Source organism: Halichoerus grypus, chromosome 8 (genome assembly GCF_964656455.1).
Source record: "Halichoerus grypus chromosome 8, mHalGry1.hap1.1, whole genome shotgun sequence".
Lineage (NCBI taxonomy): Eukaryota > Metazoa > Chordata > Mammalia > Carnivora > Phocidae > Halichoerus > Halichoerus grypus.
Window position 1 is genome coordinate 44,249,000 of NC_135719.1, and position 27,179 is coordinate 44,276,178.

General features: G+C 38.9%; 1 protein-coding gene across 3 annotated transcripts in view; it reads left to right on the top strand.

Moving 5' to 3' along the window:
- Window positions 1–3,232: 3,232 nt before the first annotated feature.
- Window positions 3,233–27,179, top strand: part of UACA (uveal autoantigen with coiled-coil domains and ankyrin repeats) — a 91,184-nt gene continuing 67,237 nt past the window's right edge. Inside the window, exons 1-2 of one of the 3 annotated variants that reach the window (XM_078079148.1) lie at window positions 3,411–3,490; window positions 12,600–12,666. Coding sequence is in view for 1 of the 3 variants with exons in the window: in XM_078079146.1 (XP_077935272.1) it covers window positions 3,410–3,490 (81 nt within the window). In the remaining 2 variants the exon portion in view is untranslated. Of the gene's footprint in view, window positions 3,491–12,599; window positions 12,667–16,098; window positions 16,210–27,179 lie in introns of those variants that run through there. The other 2 variants (XM_078079147.1, XM_078079146.1) reach the window with 2 other exon arrangements.

The following is a 27,179-nucleotide window of genomic DNA, read 5'->3' on the forward strand; positions in this document are numbered from 1 at the left end:
GGCTCTATTAGAAAGGAGGGCACTTGGAACAGATTTATGATTAAAGAGACCTTTTATTAAACTATAACATACACACATAAAAGTGTACATATAAAGACTATAGGCTAACTGAATTTTCACAAACTGAACACACTGATTCCATAACCAGCACTCTAGTTATGTAACCAGATGGACTAGTACAGTACTCCAGAAGCCCTCTTCCAATCCTTCCTGGAGGGAGTAGGATTTTGTTAGATGAATGTAGGTAGAAAATGACTGGAGGAGGCCTCATAAAGATGTGGAAATTGAAAGGCATGACCCATGTTTGAGGAATGGCTGGAAGAGTAATTTGTTTGGATTGCCAGCTGGAGAACAGGTTTGGGTCCATGTTGTAGAGCCTTAAATGCCAAGTAAAGGAGTTAGATTTTATTCATTAACTGCTGAAAGTTTTTGAGCAAGGGAGGAATATTTTGTAAGACTTTTGATGATGACTGGTAATTTACTGGTGATGGGAAAGGTGAGACTGAAGGTTGGGTGACTGGTTGGGAAACTTCTATAATATCCAGATATGGGATAATTTTGGCTCTGCAGTGGTAGGTGAGGACAGAGACACAACTGTCCACAGACATTATAAGCAGCCACCAAAACCTGAAGGGCTGTGGATCTTGAGGAAGGAGGAGGGGTCAAGAAAATTTCCTTCCATAGAACTAATCAAGACAAAATTTAATAATTTTCTCAGGTAGTTCATTGTTATTTACTTTTTTGTTAAGGGCTAACACAGTCTTTGAATGCTGCCTCTCCAAGAAAGTTCTGAAAAAAATTTTTTTACAGTATGTATTTATTTATTTATCCATTTTGGAGAGAGAGAGAGAGAGAGAGAGAGCTAACACAAGTAGGGGGAGGGGCAGACAGAGAGGGAGAGAAGTAGACTCCCTGCTAAGCACAGAGCCCCACAATGGCCTGGATCCCACAACCCCGAGATCACAACCCAAAGGGAAATCAAGAGTCGGTCGGTCATTTAACTGACTGAGCCACCCAGGCGCCCCATTTACAGTTAATTAAATAAAACCTTGAGTTACTCTAAGGAAACTCCAAAGAAAGCAACTGACCTTTCAAAGAGAATCCATTGTTAGAAACATGGACTGTTTGTCTTTTCAAATGGGTGCATGCTAGAATAAATATTTTGCTGTGAGAAACTGACTCCTGCCAAGAGTTTTTTTTTTTTTTTTTTAAAGATTTTATTTATTTATTTGAGAGAGAGAGACTGAGAGAGAGAGCACATGAGAGGGGGGAGGGTCAGAGGGAGAAGCAGACTCCCTGCCGAGCAGGGAGCCCGATGCGGGACTTGATCCAGGGACTCCAGGATCATGACCTGAGCCGAAGGCAGTCGCTTAACCAACTGAGCCACCCAGGTGCCCCTGCCAAGAGTTTTGAAGACATAATGTTAAAAAAGCAAATTATTGGGTGTTGCTCATCAGCCTGTTTCTTCATCCTTCCTTTTTTTTTTTTTAAAAAAAATTTTTTTTTTTTAATTTTTTTTATTTGCGAGAGAGAGAATGAGAGAGAGCACGAGAGGGAGGAGGGTCAGAGGGAGAAACAGACTCCCTGCTGAGCAGGGAGCCCGATGCGGGACTCGATCCAGGGACTCCAGGATCATGACCTGAGCCGAAGGCAGTCGCTTAACCAACTGAGCCACCCAGGCGCCCTCTTCATCCTTCCTTTAAATGATTCTCATTAATCCCAATTTCTGGGCAGGATGAATTAACTAATTAGCTTTAATGTATTTCTACAGAAAATGAAAAAATTTCTTGAAGAAAAGGTTATGATATGTTTTCCTTTGACAACTTTTTATATCACTTTGGCTATGTGGGCCATTTTTTAAAAAAAATAAGTTAAAGTATCAAATTAGGCTTTGCTTCTTCCATCAGGTCATCTTCGAAACCCTTAGACTGGAGAACTTGGCTATCTATGTTGTCTCCTAGCAACTGAGGCAAACTGCATACTTCAGTGGTATTACCTGTTTTATTGTTTGTCTTACACACTAGATCGTAAGCTTCCTGGATGCAAAGGACATATTATGGTTATCATTTTTCCTCTGGTAACTAGCATTGTATAGTACTCCTTAAACATATGTGTAGGTGGAACAAATGAATGAATGGATTGGATTGTCTATTTCGAAGAGTTGTGATGATTAAACAAAATGAGATGATGTCTGTACAGACTGCTGTTAAAGACATCTACTAGATATTAGTTAAATATTCTTTTGGGGGGAGGGCAATTATAGCTAAGAACCAAGAAATGTATTACTATCCGAGTTAATTTATAAACTTTTAGCTAAAATAATATTATTGAAAGCCTAGATTCTCATTGAGCCACACTATTTTTTTTTTTTTTTTTGAGGCATACAAATTAATTCAGTAGATTAAGTAGGGAATACTGCCGCAGGGAGGGAAGATCAAGTGGGAAAGCAAAAAGTATAGCAGAATGTGACCATATGGAAAGCGCTAGACCTTGTTTCCTCTTTTGTCTTTGGCACAGCACAAAGGGCTCCAGGTATACTTATTTCTGTTTTTCACAAATTTTGTCTCTCCTTCTTTTTACCACTGTCTTTACCACTATATTTTACTGATGCTCTCCCCATCCCCCCATACCATCTCTTTCTCTCCAAAGCAGCAGGTTCTTCACTCATCAAATAATTATTGACCAGCTAACATTTACTGTAATGTCTTTCAAAGTATGTTCTTAGTTGTATGTTCTTCCATAGCGCCAGCACCTTATTCCTTAGAGGTTGTTATTTGTTTCCGGAATTTTGGTGCGTGTTGTTGTTTCCAGGCACTAGGATTTGTGTAGTAAAATATCGGCGGATGGAAGGGAAGTTGAAAGCTGTTGTGTGTCCTTCCTGGGACCAGGGGAAAGGAAGGGAACTTAATTTGGGAAAGAGCACGTGGGTAGGAGGGGGGTGGGTTCGGCCAAGACGAGAGCGGGTTTTGCTTGGACCCCACGCTCTCTTTAGAGCTGAGACTCCATCATTAAAGTAGGCTGGCACCGGTGGCCTGGAGCCTGGATCTCCCGTCCGTCCCTGCCGCGGCCGCTCACCTCCAGCACTCGCGCAGCTGAAGTTCCAAACTTTTCCTCCCGCAGGGAAAGGAAGGGTGTTATTAAGTTTGAAAGGGAAGTCCCGCCCCCTTCCCGGATTCCGATTGGTCGGTTCCGGCCCCACCCCCTCCAGGGCCGCGGCAGGATTGGCTGCGGGAGGGGAGCCCCGCCGCAGGCCGGGTGGGCAGCCGGGAGCCCCCAGGTGGCAGGTGGGGCCGGGATCGCCGGCGCCGCCTCCTCCGCCTACCCGAGCGCTAGCAGCCCGCACACTTGAAGGTTCGCGCGCGGCTCGGGCGCGCTGCGCCGCCGGCAGCCGGGCTGCGAAGACTTGGCCATGAAGAGCCTCAAGTCCCGCCTGAGGAGGCAGGACGCGTCCGGCCCCGCGTCGTCCGGCGCCGCCGCCACCGCCAGCGCGGTGAGTCCCGCGGCCCGTGCGAGTCCCGGGCTGCCGGCGCTGCCCTCCCGAGAGCCGCGGGGTCCTGTGCTCGGAAGCGCGCGCCGCCTTCCTCAGCCTTCCCTCAGCCGTCCCGCTCCGTCGGCCCGGGGACTCCTCCCTGGGGCCGGGACTGGGCGTCGGCGCGGAGACCCCGGGGACCCTCCCCGTCGCCGGCCCGGCCGCCCCTCACCCCAGGTCTCCGAGCTCCTGGGAGAAACCCCGGCGCTCCGGGGTTCAATGGGCCTCCCTCCTCCATCCGGCTTTCTGGGTTCCCCCCTACGCCCGGCGACCCCGGCCCTTTCCCTCGCTCGGGGTTGGCCCGGCTCCCCACGCGCGCTCTGTCGGGCCGGGCCCGCGGGGGCCAGACGGGGGACTCGCACCCCGCAGTCCGGGTGGGCGGGGCAGCGGACTCCGCGCCAGCCCGCCGCTCTCCGCACCCTCTGTGGGTCCGGGACTCGGAGGCTGGCGGGCCGGGCCGGGGAGGGGGGCGTCGTGGGCTGGCCGCTGTCGCTGTATGACTGGGGAAGTGGGGAAGTTTGATTTCTGAGGAAGGCAGACGGAATCGGGCGTCGATGAAGACAAAGCCCCGTGGGTGCTGATCCTGGAAGCGGTGGTGAAACTGGGAAGTTGGTTGTCCTGTGGGGCCGTTTCACCTGTGGGACAGATCCGTGTGGGGCAGGCATTCCGTGTTCATCTGCCACCCGGCCTCCGTGTGCACGCTAAGAAGCACTCAGGCCCTAGACTCTTTAGTTGGCAGATCAGAAATCTTGAGAAACAGCCTGACAGCAGATGCTGGGGATTTAGATAATTTGGCAAGTCAGAAGAATGGCAATATCATCAGCGTTCTATATTATTAAACGTTACTTAAAAATTCGTGAAGAGTCAGAAACGTAGATGAGATGTGATGCTCACACTGCCCAGTTGCCCATTTGGAGTAATTAAAAAGGACCTTTATAGTTTTGCACAAATTTTACCAAATGATTATAGATGCTTTTTATGAGAATACTAATTAATCGCTTTTGGTTATGAGTTAATTCAGAATTGTGGCTTTCTCTCCGCCTATTTCTGGGATGATTCTACTTAGACTTAACAGGAAATTGTGGCAAAACTAGGCTCTTTAATTTCCAATAAAAGAAGGAAGGCTATAGATGGCATGATATTTGATGATTTGATGTTGTTTAATAAAGCGTGAAATTATTTTATAAGCACATAGGAGAGATTACTTTGTTTCACGTTGTTTTTTAGATAATAATTGACAAATGTCATTTAGTGATGTCAGAGGTCACTGTAGTTGAGTTAAAGATTCAACTTTTTGGTAGTGCAGGTTGTGTTTCAGCTTTATAAAAGATAGCTTTTTTATATTTATTTGCTGTATTTTCCCATTTTCTTTGGCTTGCACTACAGATTCACATTCCACTTGGAGGGTTTTTATACCTTAATTTTATCTTGTTTTCTCTTCTAGAAATGCAGAGTATTTAATTGTTATTGCTATTACCAACATGCCAGTTTGCATTTTATACATTTGGAACATAAACTGAGCATTCTTTTTCTTAAAATAGCATAAAAATCAAGAGAAATACATAGTATAAAAAGGTAGAAGCTGTCTGCTTAGAAAACGTGAACATCTCTGTTTAAGTTAAATATTAGAATAAATTTTGTAAAATATTTAAATGAAAATAATTGAGGTCATGACTAATAAAACCAAACCAAGATAGAATAAAATGAATGTACTGAGAAGTAGGTCCCTTTTGCTCTCAACCTATACCGTAATCCCTAATGTCAGATTTGGTCACATGTGTATGTATTCTTGGTGTTACCAGTTGCTTGCATGTTCCTCCAGAGAGAGTTTAGCATATACAAGCAAATATGAATATAAATATTCACCCTTTATGAGAATGGTAGCACACTGTACTTGTTGTTCTATATCTTTTTTTAAACTGTAAATAATTAGGCCCATTCAGAGCATCTCCCTTCAAATCCTTGCTGTAATATGCAATGATGAATCAGCCTGTGTATATTTCAAGTTTGTGTGGGTGTGCGTCTGTGTGTATGTGTGTGTACACTTGTAGGATCAGTTCCTAAAAGTGGAATTGCTGGGTTAAAGGATATAGTGCATTTGTAATACTGAAGAATGTTGTTAAATTTCCTTCATGTACCCAATGTGTGAGCAATTATTTTTTCCATGCTTTTAAGAGCCCACTGCATGTTCTTTTTTTTCATGAAGAGTTTATCCTTTCCATTTTTCTATTGGGTTGTTGATTTTTTAAATTCATTTGTATGTACTCTATATCAAGGAAATTAGCCATTTTAATATGAATAATATGTTTTCTTAATTGGTTGTCTTAGGATTTTGTTTATGGTGGCTTTTGCTATGCAGAAAGTGGTTATTTTTATGCAATTGAATTGGTCAACCTTTTGTGACTTTTTGGTTTACATTATATCTTGGCCTTTCTCCTCTGCAATGTTAAACAAAAAGAAAAAAATCCCATCTTGCTTCTTTTAGTTTTTTAATTTGTTTCATTTTTTAACATTTAAGTTAAATGTTTGATCCATATAAAATCTTATTCTGGCATAAAGTAAGGGGCATATATCTTGTTTTTTTTTTCCTCCCCCATGGTTACCTAATTTGAATCTTAAAGCAGTCATTTTAATTATCATGGAAATAATCACAGTATGCTCTGCACAACTTTGATTTGAGGAAAAAAATCTTAAATGTGTATTTCATAAATATTTTTTTCTTGTTTAAGCTTATGTATCTGAAAGAGATGCATTAACAATAGACTGAGGTATATAAGTGTTTTATGGTATGTGAAATATAGAATCTTAACATGCTAAATTACATGTAGAAAAAATCATTTAAAATATTCTAAATAGTACCATGGTTACAAATACGCCAGTGAGTTTAGAGTTCACTCAACAGAGGTTATGTTTATACACGTATACATAAATGTAGTTCATAATTATAAACTGTGGGCAAAATACAGTTGAGAGTTTGTCCTGTACTAGCTGAATCTGGAGATAGCTGCCTCTTTTAATCATAAAATAAGACTATTTTTGTTGTTGACATTTATCTTAATCACTAAATTGGGGCTTCAGATTTCTGAAAGGGATAATTAAATGACTAAATGCCATTTCAAATCTAGTCAATTATATGTGCAATTATATGTACAATTATGTATACAATTATATGTACAGTGAGAATAGGCTATTCCGTTTTCACCTAGTTCACACTAGGAAAATTGAGTAATTAAAATTAAGGGGCTATATTTCAAGAACTAGTAGATGTACTGCAAATAAATATTGTAAGCAGACATTTTGGAAGGGGGTTCCACTTAAACTGTACCTACATTTAACATTTATAGTGGAGTAAATGCTTGATTGTTAAAGTTATCTCTGATATGGGAGGCTCTGTGGTTATTTTTGCTGCCATTTCTCTAGGCTACTCTGATTTTGGAACAATGAATTCTATAAATGAGCAACCAAATATGTTCTAAAACATCTTGTTAATGTCTCAGGACCCTGAAAAAATATTGGTATTTCTAAAAACATTTAGAGTTACAAATATAGCAACTGAAAAATATCTTCAAAAAGATTCCTTTGGTTCCCACTAAGAACAGAAGTTTGAGATGTTTGGGGAGCCTGAATGGCTCAGTTGGTTAAGTGTCCAACTCTTGATTTCAGCTTAGGTCATGATCTCAGGGTTATGATCTCAAGGTCGTGAGATGGACCCCTGCATTGGGCTCCCTGCTAATCGAGATTCTCTCTATTCCCACCCCCAACCCTGCCTTCTTGGGCCCGCGCACGTTTTCTCTCTCTCTCAAATAAATAAATCTTAAAAAAAAAAAAGAAGTTTGAGATGTTTAGAAAGCATAAAGGATTATGTTTTGTCTCAGTTGTGATTTTGAAAATGAGGGTTTTGTGTTTTCCTCTTAGGGTTTGGAGTATGTTTGAAAAGATGTTAATATTATTATAACAATGACTTTGGGGTAATGTAAATAAGATCACAGATTGTTACATTTAAACTCATGATACTTAACTGAGCACTGTTTACTCAATTTCATTAAAGATGCCAACCTTTGATTAAAAATGTTTAACTTAAAGTTTTATTCAGACAGTTTCCTAGGGTTAGTTTCCCTGCATTGTATTTCTTGTGGTTCTTGAAGGAAGAAGCCCTGTTTTTATACTTTTGATGTCAACCCCAGGTCATCATGGTGATATGAATTGCTGAATTTTATTATAATACCAAAGCAGAATGGTTGAGTTGCTTTGGTACATCTTTTGGTACACAGTGGGTCCAAGAACTTAAATGATGAGTAGTTAACAATTTAAATTCTTTTAATGAGTGGAATAGTGATTGTATATCTATATTATGCATGATACATATTTTCAAATTTAAAATTATTAGCTCAGGAATTGGACTTGGTAAGCAGTTACCTTATTTAATTTGGAAAACATTTATGGAACACATAAGTTAGACTTAAAAATGAATTAATAATTAGGTCTTTTGTGAAGAAATAGGTAATTCCAAGTTGGAAGCAGAAAATGTGCAAGTTGAGCCTGGAATCCTTTGTTCCCCTAGAAAGCAAGGAGGCTATCAAAGATTAGGACTCAGGAGCCAACTTGAAGAGGTTCCCACTTGACCCGCAATGGGACGGTTCCATCATCAATAAGGATAATATGACAGTGTACCAAAATCTTTAAATCTGTGAATTCATAATAATGATTACAAAAAAAGGAGAAAGTTGTTACTTTTGGAGGATGCTAGGGAGCCGATATATTCTTTTAAGAACCAGAAAATAAAAACAAAGAGGTATTATGCTTTTCCTGAGGCTAACCAAATATTCGATGAGAGAAGTTTCTCTTTTATGCAAAGTGTTTTATCCCAGCTAATAGAGGAAGAAGGGAGACAGAATTAGTATATCACAATTTTACACCTCCTAATGAATTGATAGATCTAGGGCAAAGACAGTGATTATCATTGGCTACTAATGTCTCAAAAAGAAAGAAAACCAGATGTAATTTATCTCCTGATGGAAATATTCATTACTGTCTATGAATAGTCTTGCCAAAAGAACCAAACCTGAATATGATAGGCTTCTAGATCTTAAATCCATTTAACAGAAAACACAGGGATGGAGGAACATGGGGATGCAATGGATGTAATTAGGATCTTGGGAAGCTCTTAGAACAAATGGCCTAGTTTCTTCAAAAATAAATTATAAGAAGAAAAAAATAGAGGAGAAATCTGGAGATTAAAAGATTTAGGAGACATATTAACCAATTGTAATGATAGACTTCATGTAGACCTTTGATTAATAATAAAAATAGGGGCACCTGGATGGCTTAGTCGGTTAAGCATCTGACTTCTGCTCAGGTCATGACCTTGCGGCCCTGGGATTGAGCCCCGCGTCAGATTCCATGCTTTGGGGGGCATCTGCTTCTCTCTCTCCCTCTGCCCCTTCCCCTGCTTGTGCTCTCTCTCTCTCTCTTTCAAATAAATAAAATCTTTAAAAAATAATTAAAAAGTAGTTTATGACAGTTGAGGAAATGTAAACACCACCTGGATATGTGATGGCTTTGTGGAATTATTACCTAAAAAGATTTAAATGTGACAGTGGTAGTAATGTGGTTATGTTTGCAAAGCCTTTTTATCTTTCAGAGAAACACTTAGAAGTATACTATTTATGGATGAAATGACATGAAGTCTGGGATTTGTTTCCAAAGAATCCGTGAGTGAGTGGGTAGGAGAAGTGAGTAGGGGAGGTATAGTTGAAATAGGATTGGTCATGAATTAATTGTTGTAGTTGGCTGGTTCATGATACTATTGCATTTACTTTTTGTGATGCTGTTGTATTTCGTATATGTTCAAAAATTTCTGTAATAAGAAAAATCTAGTCCCAGCCTTCAAATTTTTTTTTTTTTTAAAGATTTTATTTATTTATTTGACAGAGAGAGAGAGAGAGAGAGAGAGACTGCTAGAGAGGGAACACAAGCAGGGGGAGTGGGAGAGGGAGAAGCAGGCTCCTGGCCGAGCAGGGAGCCTGATGCGGGGCTCGATCCCAGGACCCTGGGATCATGACCTGAGCCAAAGGCAGACGCTTAACGACTGAGCCACCCAGGCGCCCCAACAGCCTTCAAATTTTTAAGAGAGCTAAACAAAAAATAATAATACCTTATGTTAAAAGCCATCTATGGAGGTGTATATAAATTGCTGTGGGAGCGCAGATGTGTAGGGTGGGGTCAGGGAGGAGGCAGGAAGGTGAAGTTGAGCCGGGGCCAGATGGGCACTTTGAAGGGCTTTCTAGGCAAGAGAACAGCAAGTGCAGTGGTGTGGAGCTGTGAAATTATAATAGTGCTCTGAGGGAGCACCAGTTTGGAAAGGAACTTTGGTGTTATGGTAGGGGCTGGTGCAGATGAGGTATGGATGAGAATTTCAGTCAGAGCAAGGAGCTGGAGGGGGCAGGTAGGGGTAAATAGTTGAAGGAAGGCTTTTCCTTTTTGTTTTTTTAACCTGAATTAAAAATTTGGATTCCTTGACAAGTTTAAGTCCTTGTTCAGAGAGATTTCTGACTGGAGTGGGTAAAGTTTCATCTAAAGAAATTACTCTGTTGGTGAGGTAACAGGTTCACCTTTCTTTTCCCTTTCTTCCTAGAATTAGCTAATAGCCAGCAACATTTTATTCTTATCAGCCCTGTTTAATTTACAGTCGAATGCTTGGAGAAGAAATCTATACCCAAGAATTTTAGATTTAAACATTATAACTCATGTGTTTCATCTCTATCATAATGGAGGACTTAAGTATCCCGTTAGTAATCATACAAACATTTGCCCTGACACCTAAGGAATATAACAAATGGTTGAAAATTTCCACCTGCCTGAGCTTATTTGTGCAAGAGCAATCACATTGATTTCTGTAGGGAATTTAATTTGCCAAAAAATGATGACTGAAATGCACTTACTGAAATTGTAAATAGAAAGGTGGGATAATATACGCTTATTGCCTCATTTTTTCTAAATCATAAAATAATTAAAAGCTTTATATAGCTTTCCTCTTCTAGGCTTAAATATATAACACAAAAATACAAGAGTAAATTTACCTGTTCGTTGTCACAAAAACGGTTTTGTCTTTTGGACTTTTGTTATCCTCAGAAATCTTGAATATTACTGATGTTGACTAATTTATTCCCGAATGGTATAGTCTCCAAAATGATGTGCAGAAGATGAACCGATATAGTTGAGTTACTAAAGCTCTGGCAAAAGATGAAATATGATGAGCTGTACTTATATAAGCGAATCAGACCTGCCAAGTGCCCTTGAGAGAGAGAGTAAGTGTATGACTGAACCAGTCAATCTAAATGGCTGTCTATTGTTTTCACACCCCCCCCGCCCCAGCATAAAGGTCACACATGTTCAGCGTAGAAAACAAAATACAGTTGAAGGTAAAGAATAAAACAATTCACCATGCCATGCCATAAACCACTGCTTATGCTCTTTTTAAAGTTTCCAGATTGCCTCTTTGTTGTTCAATCAGCATGTAATTACCTTGATGCCACAGTAATTATATATGTATAATTTTTTGAATCGTATTTGATTCTAATAACCCTCATATTTCAAATTATAAGTAATTTGAAATGATTTGAGCAGATATGAATGTCCCATTAGAAATACTAAGCAAATGCTAGTGAATTACTTAAAAAGAAATTACTTATAAGAAATCCAAGTGCCAATAGCCAATATTTATTGAGTATGTATGCCCCATTATTGTTCAGAGTGCTTTACCTTAGTTTACTTAACCTTCACAGCAACCCTAAGAAGTGGGTACCATTGCTATCATTTTATAGACAAAGTTAAATAATTTACTTGCCTAAAGTGCCATAGTTAGTAAGTGAAGATCAGGTAGCCTGACTCTAGAACCCATGTTATTAACTATTGTCAACTGATAGAATTTCAAATTTAAAGCTATAGACTTTGTATCTTGAGCCATATAACAAAGAAAATTGGAGGGAGAGGTATTTAGGGGGAAGGAAAGCCTTTTATGTTAAGTCTCAAAACCAATTTGTGTTCCTTCCAGTAGTGTATAAAATTGTTGCATTCACTACAGCTTTCCAGTAATATGATTTAGAACATATTTGTCAACTTGACTGAAAGAAAAAATGAGCTTTAACAAAGTATAGCTTTAATCTGTGTTTTTGATTTCTAGGGAGTGTGGACATATTTCTATGCTTATTGCCACTTTCACTTCTTATTTTAGGAACTGTTTGTGTTCTTTGACCATTTTCTCCTTTTAATACCTTGTTCATGTTGATCTTTAAGGGCTTTACATCTTTATTTTTTATTTTTTTTGAGATTATTTATTTGCGCGAGAGAATGAGAGACAGAGAGCATGAGAAGGAGGAGGGTCAGAGGGAGAAGCAGACTCCCCGCTGAGCAGGGAGCCCGATGTGGGACTCGATCCCGGGACTCCAGGATCATGACCTGAGCTGAAGGCAGTTCCTTAATCACCTGAGCCGCCCAGGTGCCCTTCATCTTTATTTTTGCTACTTAGTTTATTTTAGCTTTGAGAGTAGTGTGTGTCTCACTATAGCTATGTTGTGTATGTTTTATATACTTAATTTTGTGATAATTGATACATTAAGACTGTTGGCTATTTTATATTCACTGTGGACTGTAACTAGTGGTATAAAAGTCTTTAATTTGTCCCATTCAACTTTTGTCTTGAATTCTACTTTGTCATATTATCTGTGATATTCTTATCCCTTTTGCCTTTTTGCTTTTGTGTGTGTATTTGCCCAACATATTATCCTACCATTCATGGTTTTAAATATTTAGGAGGATATATGGGTGAAACAAGTGCTGAGAATCCAGTAGAACTGAAAATTGTGGGCTTACTATCTGGAGATGCACATGCACAAGTATGTACCATAGGGTATATACTTTTTTTGGGTGGGGATATGTTTTTAATATTGACCTTATTGATATGTTGTCAAGATTTGACATTACCTCTGTGGTAAGGTTTTCCCATTCAGGTACACAAATAATTATTTTTTTCAATCTCAGTGACTTTTGGTTCATTTTTTTTTTTAACCAGATTGTGACATTATTAAAGAGAGGGAAGAGGGGAAGGACATATACATCATGATTTCTAAACTAAAACAGTGAGTGTATAATTTTTCTTCTAGCTTGTTTTTGTTATTCCATGATTTTCTCATTTGCAGGGTACTTACCCTGTGCAGAGGTTGGGGGCACTTTGAAAATGAGTCTCCAGCGGGGAAGCCTACTGGCTGTAGTTGGGTTCTAGAGAGGGTATTAGGCACTGATCTTTTCAGCCCTGTAAGGAAGGAAGAGCCCACAAACACTTGCTAATTTACATGTGAGAGATGTTTTTAATAAGAGATCTTTCTATGATTCATCTTTTTTTTTTTACGGTTGGATTCTTTTTAAAAATTAACATTTTATATTTAAAAACACTTTATGAAATAGAAACAACATTTGTGGCAGTGGCTAAGTAGATAAATGTGGACAATGGAGTGTTTTCTCAGCCTTAGAAAAGCCAAATTGTGGGCCAAAGAATGTCCATTCATAGCTCTTGCAGCCATGCCTGGGGCAGTATGGAAGCAGGGCAGTGTGTCAACCCACTTGGGTTTGAGTCTTGCTGCCCCTTTGTGACCCTAGGCAAGTTACTGAAATATATTTGTTTCCTCATTTGGAAAATGGGATTAATAATTATAGTTAAGAACTCAATAAATGTTAGTTCTCGTTATTACTAACTGAAAAATCTCACCAGGGGTCTTTCCATTTTTATCCTTCATAACCAGATGAACAGCAGTCTTTCCTGATCTTTTCCTTTCCAATTAATACATGCCCTTGTAGACTTTTAGATCTAGATCTTCAAAAGACTATCTGCTGTAGCCTCTTGCCCCAAGAGGTGTCTCTGTATTTCATTTGTTAAAAAAAAAATGTTTCCTGAAGGCCTAGGCTAAGCATGAGGGAATGAGAAGATGAGGAAGATAAGAGGCTCAAAGTATGATGGGGGAGTTCTGTAAACAGGTAATACAACGTCGTAACTGCTGTGACAGGGGAGTGTTCTCAGTGCTGATCCAGTCTGGGGCTGAGGAGTCTGTGAAGGTGTTTTTTTTTTTTTTTTTACCAGGATGAGCTGCTGTTGCTGTTTTTTAAAAAAGTTGAGGTGAGATTCACATAACATAAAATTAATCACTTTATTTTATTTTTATTTATTTATTTATTTATTTTAAGATTTTATTTATTTATTTGACAGAGAGAGACACAGAGAGAGAGGGAACACAAGCAGGGGGAGTGGGAGAGGGAGAAGCAGGCTTCCTGCGGAGCAGGGAGCCCGATGCGGGGCTCGATCCCAGGATCCTGGGATCATGACCTGAGCCGAAGGCAGACACTTAACGGCTGAGCCACCCAGGCGCCCCTTTATTTATTTATTTTTAAAGATTTTAATTTATTTTTTGACAGAGAGAGACACAGCGAGAGAGGGAACACAAGCAGGGGGAGTGGGAGAGGGAAAGCAGGGTCCCTGCTGATCAGGGAGCCCAATGCGGGGCTCGATCCCAGGACCCTGGGATCATGACCTGAGCCGAAGGCAGAAGCTTAACCAACTGAGCCACCCAGGCGTCCCTATTTTATTTTATTTTTTAAAAAATATTTTATTTATTTATTTGAGAGAGAGAGCAGGAGCAGTGGGGAGGGGCAGAGGGAGGGGGAGAAGTAGACTCCCCGCTGATCAGGGAGCCCGATGCGGGACTTGATCCCAGGACCCTGGGATCATGACCTGAGCTGAAGGCAGACTGCTAAACTGACTGAACCACCCAGGTGCCCCTAAAATTAATAATTTTAAAGTGAATAGTTAAGTGGCATGTAGCATGTTCACAATATTGCGTAACTATCATCTCTGGTTCTAGAACATTTTCATCACTCCAGAAGGAAACCCTGTACCCGTTAAGCAGTTGCTTATGTGATCCAAGAAAGGATGAAGTTGCTCTCCAAGGGAACAGCAAGAGCAAAGGCATGGAGCGAAGAGTCAGGAGTTGGGGGAGAGTGCAGTTGGTTTGTCAGCTTAGCTCTGGTGAACCCTAGAATAATAGGCAAGGGCATTGAGTAGGAGATAGGCAAGAGGGGAAGTTGGGGCTAAATCTTGGAATGGCTTAAAATACGCCATATTTTCAGAGTGTTGGACTTTGTCCTGCATATTCAGAAGTTGGGAATCACAGGACCAAATGTGTCTTGGATGGATTACTTGGTAGCTCTGTTTAGGATGTTGAAGGGCTCAAGCTTGGCAGCGGATGGATGGTATATGAGGCTGCTGCCATAGTTTAGGCAGGAATTCATGAGGACTGGAATCATTCTGCAAGGGATGGAGAGGAGGGCACTGTGAGAGAAATTGGTATATGAGCCCCAGAGAAATTGTGACTTGTCAAAGTCACACATGGTCAACAGATAAGAGCCCCTGCCTGCTGGCCCTGAGTGAGTCCCACTAAGGCGTTTGGGCGTGATGCAGTGTGCTGGAGATGCAGTTCCCGACTGGAGGTAATTGTGTGCTAGAACACCACCTGTGTCTTCTTGTATGGTAGGAAGTTAGCTTTGTTTTAACGTGCACTTGATATATAACCAGTTTGGATGCATAGCTCAATGTTCTGACGATGTTTGCAAAAATATTTTTGAAAGTTTAACTTATGATGCTAATAATCATTGTAAGCACAGATTCTGAGCACATATCTAATTTGTTTTCTCCAACTTTTATTATGAAAAATTGAAATCTAAAATTAGAAAGAATAGCACAGTGAACCAGGATCTGCCTGCTCACTACCTAGATTCAACAGTTAACATTCTACTGCATTTGCTTTATCTATAGTATGTATATGTATATAAAGATAGAAAATATATACACATTTTTCATTGAGCCTTTTGAAAATAAGTTGTAGACATTATATTTTACCTTTAAATACTATAGCATCCATCACTTAGGAATAAGACATCCCACTTATCTATAATATAATAGTGATATTTTGAACTGTAACTTTTATTTATAGATAAGGAAACTTAGGCATTATATGACTTATGAGGTTGAAGGAGAATTGGAGGACATAATGTCTTCCAATTCCTTAGAATCCTTTATCTTACATTGTACATGGTGATACTCTCAAATTTTAGTAATATTAATGCATTATTTTGATGATTTTTATCATGTTCCTGAAACGTTCCTGCTAATGGTTAATATTCTTTTAAAACGATTTGCTTAAAAAACACTGAAATAGCAATATATTTATTTAGAAGGAAACTGGATGAAGGACAGGAAGAAAAGGGGGTCTTAGTGGTCCTCTGGGATGTAGAAATTATTTCTTAAAGGTGAACATCTCTAGGGAAGGAGCAGTAATAAAGGGGTGGGGGCAGGTGGGAAGAGGAGGTTGGTGTGCAAGCACAGCTGAAGGCGGGTGTGAGGACTTGTGCTCTGCCTGTCCAGTCTCTAGACTGAGCCAGGGGTCAGGGCTTTGGTGCTGGCTCCTCCTCTTGAACCTTCTCTTAGTTTTCTTATGTTGGGCTTCTCTTATTTCTCTCTTCAGGCTTCAGGCCTCACTGTCCCTGCTTGCAGGCTGATTCTGAATGATCTGGAACCTTAGAAGGAGCTGCCAGTAGACTGTCCTTGTGCCTGTGAGGTGTATACACCTTAAGCGGTGAATAGACCATACTTTGAGAAATGCTCAATTTCAGTATTCTGCCACTAAGTAAATACTTTCCTGTTTGTGGAATGATTTTTTTTTTTTAAACTTCCCTTTATAGCTAAGAATGATAATTTGTTGAAATTGTTAATTAAATAATTATTCACTCATTAAAATTGCAGAATGCACATTTAAAAAAATCATACATTCTTTTAAGTGTTTACTGTATCCCAGGCCCTGCATTGCCTATGGAATGTTAACACAAAATTCAGTATATATTCAAGATTATTTGGAGTTTTTCTTCAGTTCCTTTTCTCTAAGCTTAACTATCACCTGGAATTATATTTAAGAACATAATACCATTTTTGGATGGACAGTAGGTTATTGAAATACTTAAATAGCTTATGTGAACATGTAAATTACTAATGTGTCCAATATTTTATTTGACTACTAAATAAATATTCTAGTTTAGAATATTAGATACATGGCCATTTGTTTCTTTTGTATTTCTTGTAGCTTTGGGTTTCTTATATTGGTCTATTTCATAGGAATTTTTATAAAAATCAGTGCTTTTCTTTGACATAAATTATTCTATGATTTTACTTTTCCTTGTGTAAATAGAAGGAAAATGTTACGCAATTTTAGAAGCATCTTTCGTTTTAGTGTCCATACCATTTGAGTAGAGATATTCTGTAGGCAAAAGATCAGAAATAACAAGATGTCAGAAAATCTTGGTTTGAGTCCAGGCACTGCTATTGAAAAACTCTGTGACCTTGGGCAAATTACTTTTTTTTTAAAGATTTTATTTATTTGTCAGAGAGAGCACAAGCAAGGGGAGCGGCAGGCAGAGGGAGAAGCAGGCTCCCCACCTAGCAAGGAGCACAATGCGGGACTCGATCCCATGACCCTGGGATCATGACCCGAGCCGAAGGCAGCTGCTTAACCGACTGAGCCACCCAGGTGTCTCTTTGGCAAATTACTTTTAAGTTTCAATTCTTTCTCTTGTAAGATGGGGATAATACTTGCCTTTCTACCCTACCAGAGATTTTAGGTACTAAAAAGAATGAAAACATTTTGGAAGCTGTAGAACAATATAAATAGAAATTTAAGCAGTGGTTATTATCTGTCAGTTAAAATATTACAATAGTTTTTTTTAAGTGTACCTAAAGTTGTACTGATCCAATTCTGAAAATATAGAAGATGTTGCTCACATCTTGTTGAGGTGAAGAGTCAACTTTATTATTTATTTGTAGAATGGAAAGGTCTTCTGAATTCTAATTTGAATTGCTTTTCCTATTAATTGCATGAGTGGAGAATAAGAAGAGTACAACTTTTGTTTTTGTACAAAGGAGTTTTGAGTTGGTTAGCTGAATAAAAACACACTTGAGAGGGAAAAATCTTTGTAAGGTTACAAAATGCGTATTTTTCCCCACTAAACTTTCATTGTAGAGTAGCACAATGCATGAAAACCTTGCAAACTGTGGAAAACATGACACTGTGCATTTGATAAGGGTTGAAGCTATGGCTAGTATTTTATATTTATGGCTGTTAGGAGCTTCTCATTCCATGGTGTCATTCACAGCTATCAGTGTGTTCTTTCTATTGGTTAGTACCAATAGGCAGAATCCTGGCTTATTTTGCTGGAAACCAGTCTTTGGAATTCTGTTGAGGGACACTCTGTCAACTTGTATATTTGCCACTGTGTAAGTTATAATTACTCAGACTAAACGTTTCAGCAAAATTCAGTTCCACCAATATTTAACAGACTTTTTTTTTTTTTTGGTCTTAACACTTTTATTGCCTGCCCTCATTTTCTTGTGACTCCTAAGAATGGTTATCCCACCTCTTGAAGACTGCCCCACTTTGGATCCAGTGTCAGCCTACTGGCAGGCTGTGGGTAATTTTTAGCCCAAGAGTAGCTAAAATTTAGAAAGACTTCTCTGGCTAGGTAGGTGAATTTTCTGAAGGCTAACAGACATATTTATGATCTGTTACATTGTACTTGCATTCAACAAATATTTATTTAGCACCAACTATATGCCAGGTTCTTTTTTCTTCTTTCCTGCCTGCCTGCCTCTCTCTTCCTTCTTTTTCTTCCTCTCCTCCTTCTTCTCTTCTTCTCCTTCTTGTTCTTCCTCCTTCTCCTCCACTTCCTCCTCCTCTTTTCCCCTTCTTCCTCCTCTGTCACTAGATTTGTGTGTTGGGGATGGGAACCATCTTATACTAAAGTCAGTTAGCTGACTCCCTCCTGAGAAGGCCCTGCCAGCCTGATCCTTAGTTGTATCCTTAGTCCTAGTTTTTAATGAACTTTGGGTGGAATAATCTGTATATGAGCTGGTTTTTCATTTGGCTCATTTACCTCCTCTCTAATCTTTGTGTCTAGAATGAAACGAGTTTTGTGTCATAGAAATTGTCACTGGATCAGAGTTCTTTGCTTTTTGTTTCCCTAGGCATTATGATTTGTCGCTTAGGTGGCACTAACCTTTATTTCCATTTTTATGGTTCATTATTTTCTAAATGTTCAAACTCTTGTTGTGACTAGAAAATTGGCCCCCCCAAAGGTGACAATGTTGCAAAATCATCTTTCTGTTTTTAAACCAGGAGAAACTTCAGTTCTCTCTTTTTTTTTTTTAACCAATTTTAAAATTCGTATTATTTTCTTTCCAAGTTTTAAAATAACCTTACACTTTATTTCTTTAATGCATTTCCATATTCGATTTTTAGCATTTTAGAATTGGAAAGGACCCTAAAGTTTTTCTGATCCAGTGGCAAAATTACCTTTAAGCTTTTCAGGCACAACCCACAGTTGGAAGTACATTTTCTATTGTGATGCAAAGGTATGGTAGACAGAATTCTAAAAATGACCACCCATGATCCCCCCCCCCCAGGACTTTGACTGTGATGAGATAATATGCCCATGATTATGTTGCTACATGGCAAAAGAGATTTTGCAGATGTAATTTAAGGTTGTAGTCACTTGACTTTGAGTTAGCCAATAAAGGAGATTATCCAAGTGTACCTATTCTAATCACATGAACCCTTTAAAAACAGAGTTTTCCTGACTCACAGCAGAACTGAAAGTCAGAGAGGTTTGAAGGACAAGAGGGACTTGTTATGTCGTTGCTGGCACGAGGGTGTACGGGCCGTGGGAGAAGGAATGCCAGTGGCCTTAAGGAGCTGTAAGAGAGAGGATCTGGTCTGACAGCCAGCAAGGAGACAGGGCCTCGGTCCTGCAGCTCTAGGGAACTGAATTCCACCAAGAACCTGAATGAGCCTGGAAGCAAATTTGTCCCTAGGTAGGAGCCGGGCCTGGCTGGCACCTTGATTTGCGAGACCCTAAACAAAGAACCCAGTCGATCCCACCTGGACTTCTAACCTACACGACTGTGAACTAATAAACAAGTGTTGTTTTAAAGCCTCTAAGTTTGTAGTGTATTTTTACACAGCAGTAGAAAACTACTATGCAAGACTATTTTGCAACCATATGAAGAAGTTCTGTGGAAGGGATGGAATTCTTATACGTGAAAAAATCAGACTAAAAAAATGTAGTTACAACCTGATAATAATCATATAACACGTTCACTTGGGAAGAGACCAGCAGGGAATATACAAAGATGATCATCATTACAAATTATGACATTTTTATTTTCCATTTTTTATCATGTTACTTTTTATAATTAAAATAGATTTTTATTATTAGAATTTATAATAAACCTATTTATGTAAAACTAGGAACTTAATTTTATTTGGGAATTTATTACTGGGAACATGCAAATTCATAGGCCTGAAAGACTCTTGCTGGCAAGTGTTACATGTGAAAAACTTCTGAATGTTCCCCCTAATTGTGCTTAATTACAAATATCATGAAGCTCATTGGTAGCAAGAACCTGTAGGTAATTAACTAAAACCCCTGTATTTCCTAACATTTACCACATCACTCATTTGCTGAGGAAATAGCTTTTGCTGGCCTCTCTTGTATCGACGAGGAGAATGCACAGGCCTGCACGTTTTTTTAAAGTTTCTGAGTAGAGGTCTAGGGATGGCCACTGGAAAGATAGATTTAAGGCTGTCATGTATGGCCTTTAAAATAAAGATGTGAAAGGACTCCTGCTTGTTATTACTTGTCTTCAAGCCACTTTAAGTCCTTTAGCCTTATTAAAGTTAAAGCGTTAGTTATTGCGAGGAGTCCTGTAAGTTCAACTCTTATTAAATCAGAGCGCTTTCTATATACACACTGAGGAAGTAGAACAGCAGTTTTCTTAATTGCTTAGATCTAATTACATTCCTGCTGTGGAACTGTTCTGAGGGCGTGGGAAAGGATGAGTCACAAAAGAGGAAGGAACTACACTTAGGACCCATTATAAAGACTTTTGGGTGTGGTGTGTTTGGGTGTACTCCTAAGACAAATGAAGTGTCTCCTTTAACACAGTGAAGCTATCCTGGAGAGTTTTTGTTGTTGAGTCTGACCTGTAAGATAAACTTTCCTGTGTTGCTCCTGACTGCTTCGCAGGGTCGATCCTCAAAGAGGACGATAATAAGGGGAAGGAATGCTGTTGCCTCGTGAAGGTGAAACCCTATCCTCTAAGTTATTCTTGAATCAAACTCATTTCTTAAAACTAACATTGCTAACCACATGGGATACTATTGCTTTTCATTGTTCCTGGGTGATAACATTGATTCAGTTAAATGGCAGTAATTGGAAAAAATGATGAAAATGATAACATTTCAATTTAAAGTGTGAATACAAAGTTAAAAATTATAAACCACTTTAATTTTTTAAAAGATTTTATTTCTTTGAGAGAGACAGAGAGCATGGGGGGGAGGAGGGCAAAGGGAGAGGGAGAAGCAGGCTCCCCGCTGAGCAGGGAGCCCCACGGACCTGACAAGGACCTGACAAACGTAGGACCTGAGGACGCAGGAGCTCCATCCCAGGACCCTGAGATCATGACCTGAGCCAAAGGCAGAGGCTTAACTGAGCAAACCAGGCACCCCTATAAACCACTTTTAAACACCAGGCCAACTTTATAAAGGACAGTTCTGGAAACTTCCTGGAATTACTGATTTTTCCACCTTCATAATTTCAAAACGTTTAAGTGGTCCGATTGTATGCTTGTAGGTGACCCTTTCTGCTGAGTTCCCCTGTCCCTGTTTGGTATCATCATTCTGAACAGGCTAAGCAGACCCTGTGGTTCTTTGAGGGGACACAGATGATGGGTAGGATGTAAATGTCATGGCTTAGTACAGGACAGACCTTGGGAATGTGGGAATCAGGGTGCTGTTTTCTGCTAAGTGCAGTTCCTGCTGGACTGGAGGTGAGATTAAAACAGCAGGCTCTTGCTTCGTATTTTTGGCTCATCTTCTGGCCCTGAGAATGAATCTCTCCTTAAATTGGTACCCTAAGCAGATCTCTCCCCAAACCCTGGTCCTGGCTTTGCTCATTGATGCATCATAGGATTAGCAAGTTATCCCATTTTCTTTTCTTTTCTCTGAAGGAGAAACTCTTCTCTTTTGCCCAGAGCATCTACAATGAGGTTCTTGTATATATGGTTCTCGTATATGTGACTTGGTTGGTTCTTGTATATATGACTTGACTTGGCCATTGCTATCACAGATTTATACATTAATGTAAGAGAGTATTCAGTTGACAAAGATTTGTAAGATTTTTTTATGCAGCTGAAGTAGTTTGATTTATATGTATCATTTTAGCAATGTAAGTATTGTGAAAACAGTTCAGATCAGTAAGTATTTCATGACTGACGGCTAGAGTTTCTAATATGTTGTTCATGTTTGTTTCTTTTTTAATTGTCGAGGCAGTATTCTGGTTTGTTGTGCTTACTTTTTAAATTAATACACTATTTCTGTAATTTATTATAGAAGCTTTCTGTGGTTTATTTCACATCTGTAACAGGCGTTGGATTGAGAGGTGGAATTGGGAGGTAAATTGCCATTGTCATGAAGTGGGTGAAGGGGAGTAGACATGAAACGTAGTTCTGAGACAGAATTTTATGTTTGGAGGTTGGGAGAGAAACAACGTGATTGATTGTTCTTCAGAGAAATAAAAATCAACCTGGGGTTTAGATACGCATTACATACTAAATTTTAGAGTATTAATTTAGTTTAACTTCTAACACAATTATCTTTCCTACTGACTTCAACAATATGGTGTAAAATTTTCGGTTAAATTATATTAAATTAGCAGGAATCTATCGATAATCAATGGACTTTTGAATGTTTAATATGTAGCCCCATACATCTTACATATCTATAAAGTTTGCATTTTAGAATCATTTGAATAGTCTAAAGCAAAATTAGTTTATTGGCAGGAACAAGACCAAATTATCTTTAACCTTAATTCATCTCTTTATAGCAGTGGTTCTCAACTGCAGGCAGTTTTGTTTTCTTGGGCACATTTGGCAAAGTCTGGAGATACTCTTGGTTGTCACCACTTGGGGGTTACTACTGATGTCTAGTGGGTAGATGCCAGGGAGGCTGCTAAACATCCTGTAATGCAGAGGACAGCCCCTCCACAACAAAAACTTTCGTGGTTCAAAATGTCAGTAGTACCAAGTCATAACAAAGTATAATTTATGTCATCCTTTGCATTTTCCATTATTCCCCCATCTTAGGTGAACCGGGATTTTTTAAAAAAGTGCTCTTATCTTGATATTTGGTAGATTGATTAGAAAAATGGCCCCATTCTCTACCCTTCCTTGTATCGACAGTCTGCAGTGTGACTGTTTTCCTGCCTCTTGAATCTAGGTTGTGCTTCACTTTGGACAATAGAAAATGTTGGAAATGATGTTAAGCCCGGATCTCAAAAGATCTTTCGTGCTTCTGTTCTCTCTTGTGAACAAGCCCATGCCAGACTGCTAGTCAGCAGTTGCTCCTGTTACCCCAACTGTCAGCGGCCAATCACCAGACATGGGAAAGAGGCCATCCTAGACCAGCCAGCCCCCAACCAACTTGGGCAGTTGGTAGTAGATGCACGCACAGTCCTGAGATTACTTAATCTGGCCCAGCACAGCAGAACTGCCCAGTTGACCTGTAGACTTGTGAGCAGTAATAAATGGTAGCTATTTTAAATCACTGTGTTTTGGTTTTGCAGCAATAGAAAACTGATACATTATGATATAGTAACACTTTTGTGGAGGAATGGACATTTTTGCTTTTTCGTCGAATTATTAATAATTCCAGGCAGAAGGCTTGTTAAAAAAGCCATGATATGGGATTGTATTTGTTGTCTTCATGTTTTAAAAACAGGAAAGCCATTAAGATTGGAGTCAAGTAAACAAAGGGGGAAAAGTGGAAAGAGATTATATCAGTGATCTCTTGGGGTCTGGATCATGTTTGGGTAATGGTTTTGGATTGTATTTGGATCCCAATCTGAAGAGTTCAGCAGGCCAGTTTTTTTTGTTTGCTTGTTTACAGAACATCTCCTGTATTGGGTTTGTTTGATTGCTGCCTAATTATTACTTTTAGGTTCAATATTTGTGGCAAATATTGATCTGACTTGTTTTAAAAACAATTCGGATTGTTGTGTGGAGAATAACTGTGGGGAGCAGGGGACAAGGGTGGAAGTGAGGAGACCAATTAGTAGATTATTGTAATCCAGTCCAGGATGCAGACACTAGAAAAAATGTAATCTGTAATAGGTCTTATTGCCATTGATTAATCTAAATTAATTTTATACTGGGCTACTTTTAAAACTTTCTTTTGCATCTTCCACATACTGTCACATTAATGATAAGTTCAGGAGGGGTGTGAGAAGGGAAGAACAAATTGCATGTGTGAGGCTCTGTTATTATTTGTGTTATTGGAAAAGCCTAAGCAAATTATTTATTTGTAGTAGTTGGCCTCTAAATGTGGCTCGGTTCTCTGTTGAAGGACTGTGGACTGGCAATTTTTTTTTTAAAGTAAAAGGCTGTGATTGAGGTACAAAAGATATTCCTTTAAAAGATCCAAACATCTACATGACAAAATTATTATATTTTATAAATACATATAAGCAAATAGACTAACAAGTGTTTTTAAATATAGAAGAGATACTGTGCAAATTAAAAACTGAATAAAACTTATAAGAAGGACTCTAATATAAAATTTAAGATTTTGACCTCAAGAAAAACACCATTTTTCTTCTCTGTTGTAGACATTTATAAGACTCTGTATGAAATATCTCACTCTTCTTAATCTGTTTACAACATAGGAATGGTTCTCAAATAGGGTAATGCTACATTCAGAAGGGACAATCTTCCAAGACATTCTGCCTCAGACACTTAGGAGAGCCATTGATTCAAATTAGTCTACCAGCTCTGAACAGTGATGATTTTAAAGCACCACAGCTCTTCTGGATCTCAGATCTGCTCATTATAAAACATTTTCCACATCCTTGAAAGGTATCTCACAGTGGTGTCTCATAGACATATTATTTCTCTGAAATAAGAGTATCACTCATCATCATTGGGGAACTGGTGAGCTGAAACTCTTGTGACAACACAGTGCCTAGCCCAGCCATTAGCAAAGGTCGTGTGCACTGTCACCATCAGCCAAAAGGTTACAAGCCTAAGCATTTATTAACTACAATTAGAATAATCACCCCAAGGGGCGCCTGGGTGACTCAGACAGTTGAGCATCTGACTCTTGATTTTGGCTCAGGTCATGATCTCAGGGTTGTGGGATTAAGCCCTGAGTTGGGCTCCACACTCAGAGCAGAGTCTGCTTGAGATTCTCTTTCTCCCTCTCCCCGCTGCTTGGACATTCTCTCTCTCTCTAAATAAATAAAAGAATAATCACCTCAATTTAAATAAGTACAGTCCCTGGGCGCCTGGGTGGCTCAGTTGGTTAAGCGACTGCCTTCGGCTCAGGTCATGATCCTGGAGTCCCTGGATCGAGTCCCGCATCGGGCTCCCTGCTCGGCAGGGAGTCTGCTTCTCTCTCTGACCCTCCCCCCTCTCATGTACTCGCTCTCTCTCATTCTCTCTCTCTCAAATAAATAAATAAAATCTTTAAAAAAAAAAAAAAGTTTAAATAAGTACAGTCCCTCTGTTAACGACTGAGCCACTCAGGAGCCCCATGTACAGTCCCTCTGTTAATATGATAATAAAGATAATTAAGATGATAATAAAGATTATAAAGATGATAATAAAGCAGATCAATAAAGATATTATTGACAATAAAGGTACTGAAACTCCATTTCTCAAGTACAGAAAGTATTTGAAGGTCTGTTGATTATGTTGGCATTCTATTAAAATCAGTACAAAATATTTTAATTCCATTTGTATAATAAAATATAATTTTTAGAGTAGTTTGCTATAAGTAAGAATTTGACTATAAAAACAAAATACTTAAAACATCCTAATGAATATGGAAACTACTTATTACTTCATACCAAATTTAAATTATTTTTCATAGACAGCTGTTTATTTTAATGATGTAAAGTAGAATGTGAAACATTCAAAATTGCTTTTAATAGTTGTTAAATATTTTTAAAACATGAAAATTAACTAATTTAGAAGTTTGGCAATTTTTTTTTTTTTTTTTTAAGATTTTATTTATTTGACACAGAGAGAGAGAGCATAAGCAGGGGGAGTGGCAGGCAGAGGGAGAGGGAGAAGCAGGTTCCCTGCTGAGCAGAGAGCCCAACACGGGGCTTGATCTCAGGACTCTGGAATCATGACCTGAGCCGAAGACAGATGCTTAACCAACTGAGCCACCCAGGCGCCCCAGAAATTTGGCAGTTTCTTCCAAACCCCAAACCAGGGATGTTTCCCATAAAGGTATCTGCTGGTACAATATTAGTATTATAATCCACCCAACATTAAATTCTAAAATCAATTTAGAATACCTGAAATAACAAAGATAGTAAAACTAAAGCATTTGTTATTTACTCCTTTTTAAAAATGTTTGTTTTCTCTGATCATGGAAATTTTAACTCTTTAGAAATTATCATTTAGGCTTGTCAAGGTGTCCAAAATATTATGTGAAAAAAGCAAGTTGGAGGATGGTCCATTAGTATAATCCCTGTTTGATTAGTGGAGATTTTTTTTTTAAGATTTTATTTATTTATTTGTCAGAGACAGAGACAGAGAGAAAGCACAAGCAGGGGAAGCGGCAGGCAGAGGGAGAAGCAGGACTTGATCCCAGGACCCCGGGATCATGACCCGAAGGCAGATGCTTAACTGACTGAGCCACCCGGGCCTCCCTGGAGATTTTTTTTTTAATTAGAAAAATATATGCCAAATTCTTCACTAAACTCTTAAAAATAAATTCCTATGATTAAGGAGTTCAGGAATATGGGGTTCTCAAACATTCCTGGACCAGACTTGAAGAGATGAATTTAGAAAGCTTGGAATGGTGGCTATCTGCGTTTTGAATAAACATACACATTTAATGCAGATGGTTTGCCTGCTATACTCTGAGCTGCCCTATGAAGGATCTTCGATGGTGCAGGGACAAAGGAAGAAATACAGGCTGTAAAGGGACCCTACCTTCAAACAGAGCAACTCCTCTTTCTTTGTTCATTTCTGGGCTTCTTTGAAGAAAATTTCTGAAATTAAAAAGGTTTGAAAACCTACTGCCCATACCCAGTAGAACACTTTGAGGATATTCAATAATTTTAAAATCTTAAGCATCACTACCTTATATTTATTTGATGTTTTAAGTTTTTGAGAACACTTTCAACGATTCTTTTAATTTTAGCCAATTAAACCTGAGCAGGACAGATGGGAAGTATAATAGGACTTGAAGTAATGATGAAGTATCTCAAATAATTTATAAGTAGGTTGTCAATATAAGTTTATCTGCTCTGTGGACAGTAGAATTGAGAAAAGTATTTAAAGTAGAAGCAGTCAGTTTTAGAATGCTTTCTAGTATTCTGTGTGAAATGATATCAAATAATTTTGAAGGAACCTATTTGTTTTGATTATGTGCTATTTCTAGTTGTTATACAATAATTGTTTATGTAATAAAATGAGAAAAAACTTTATCAA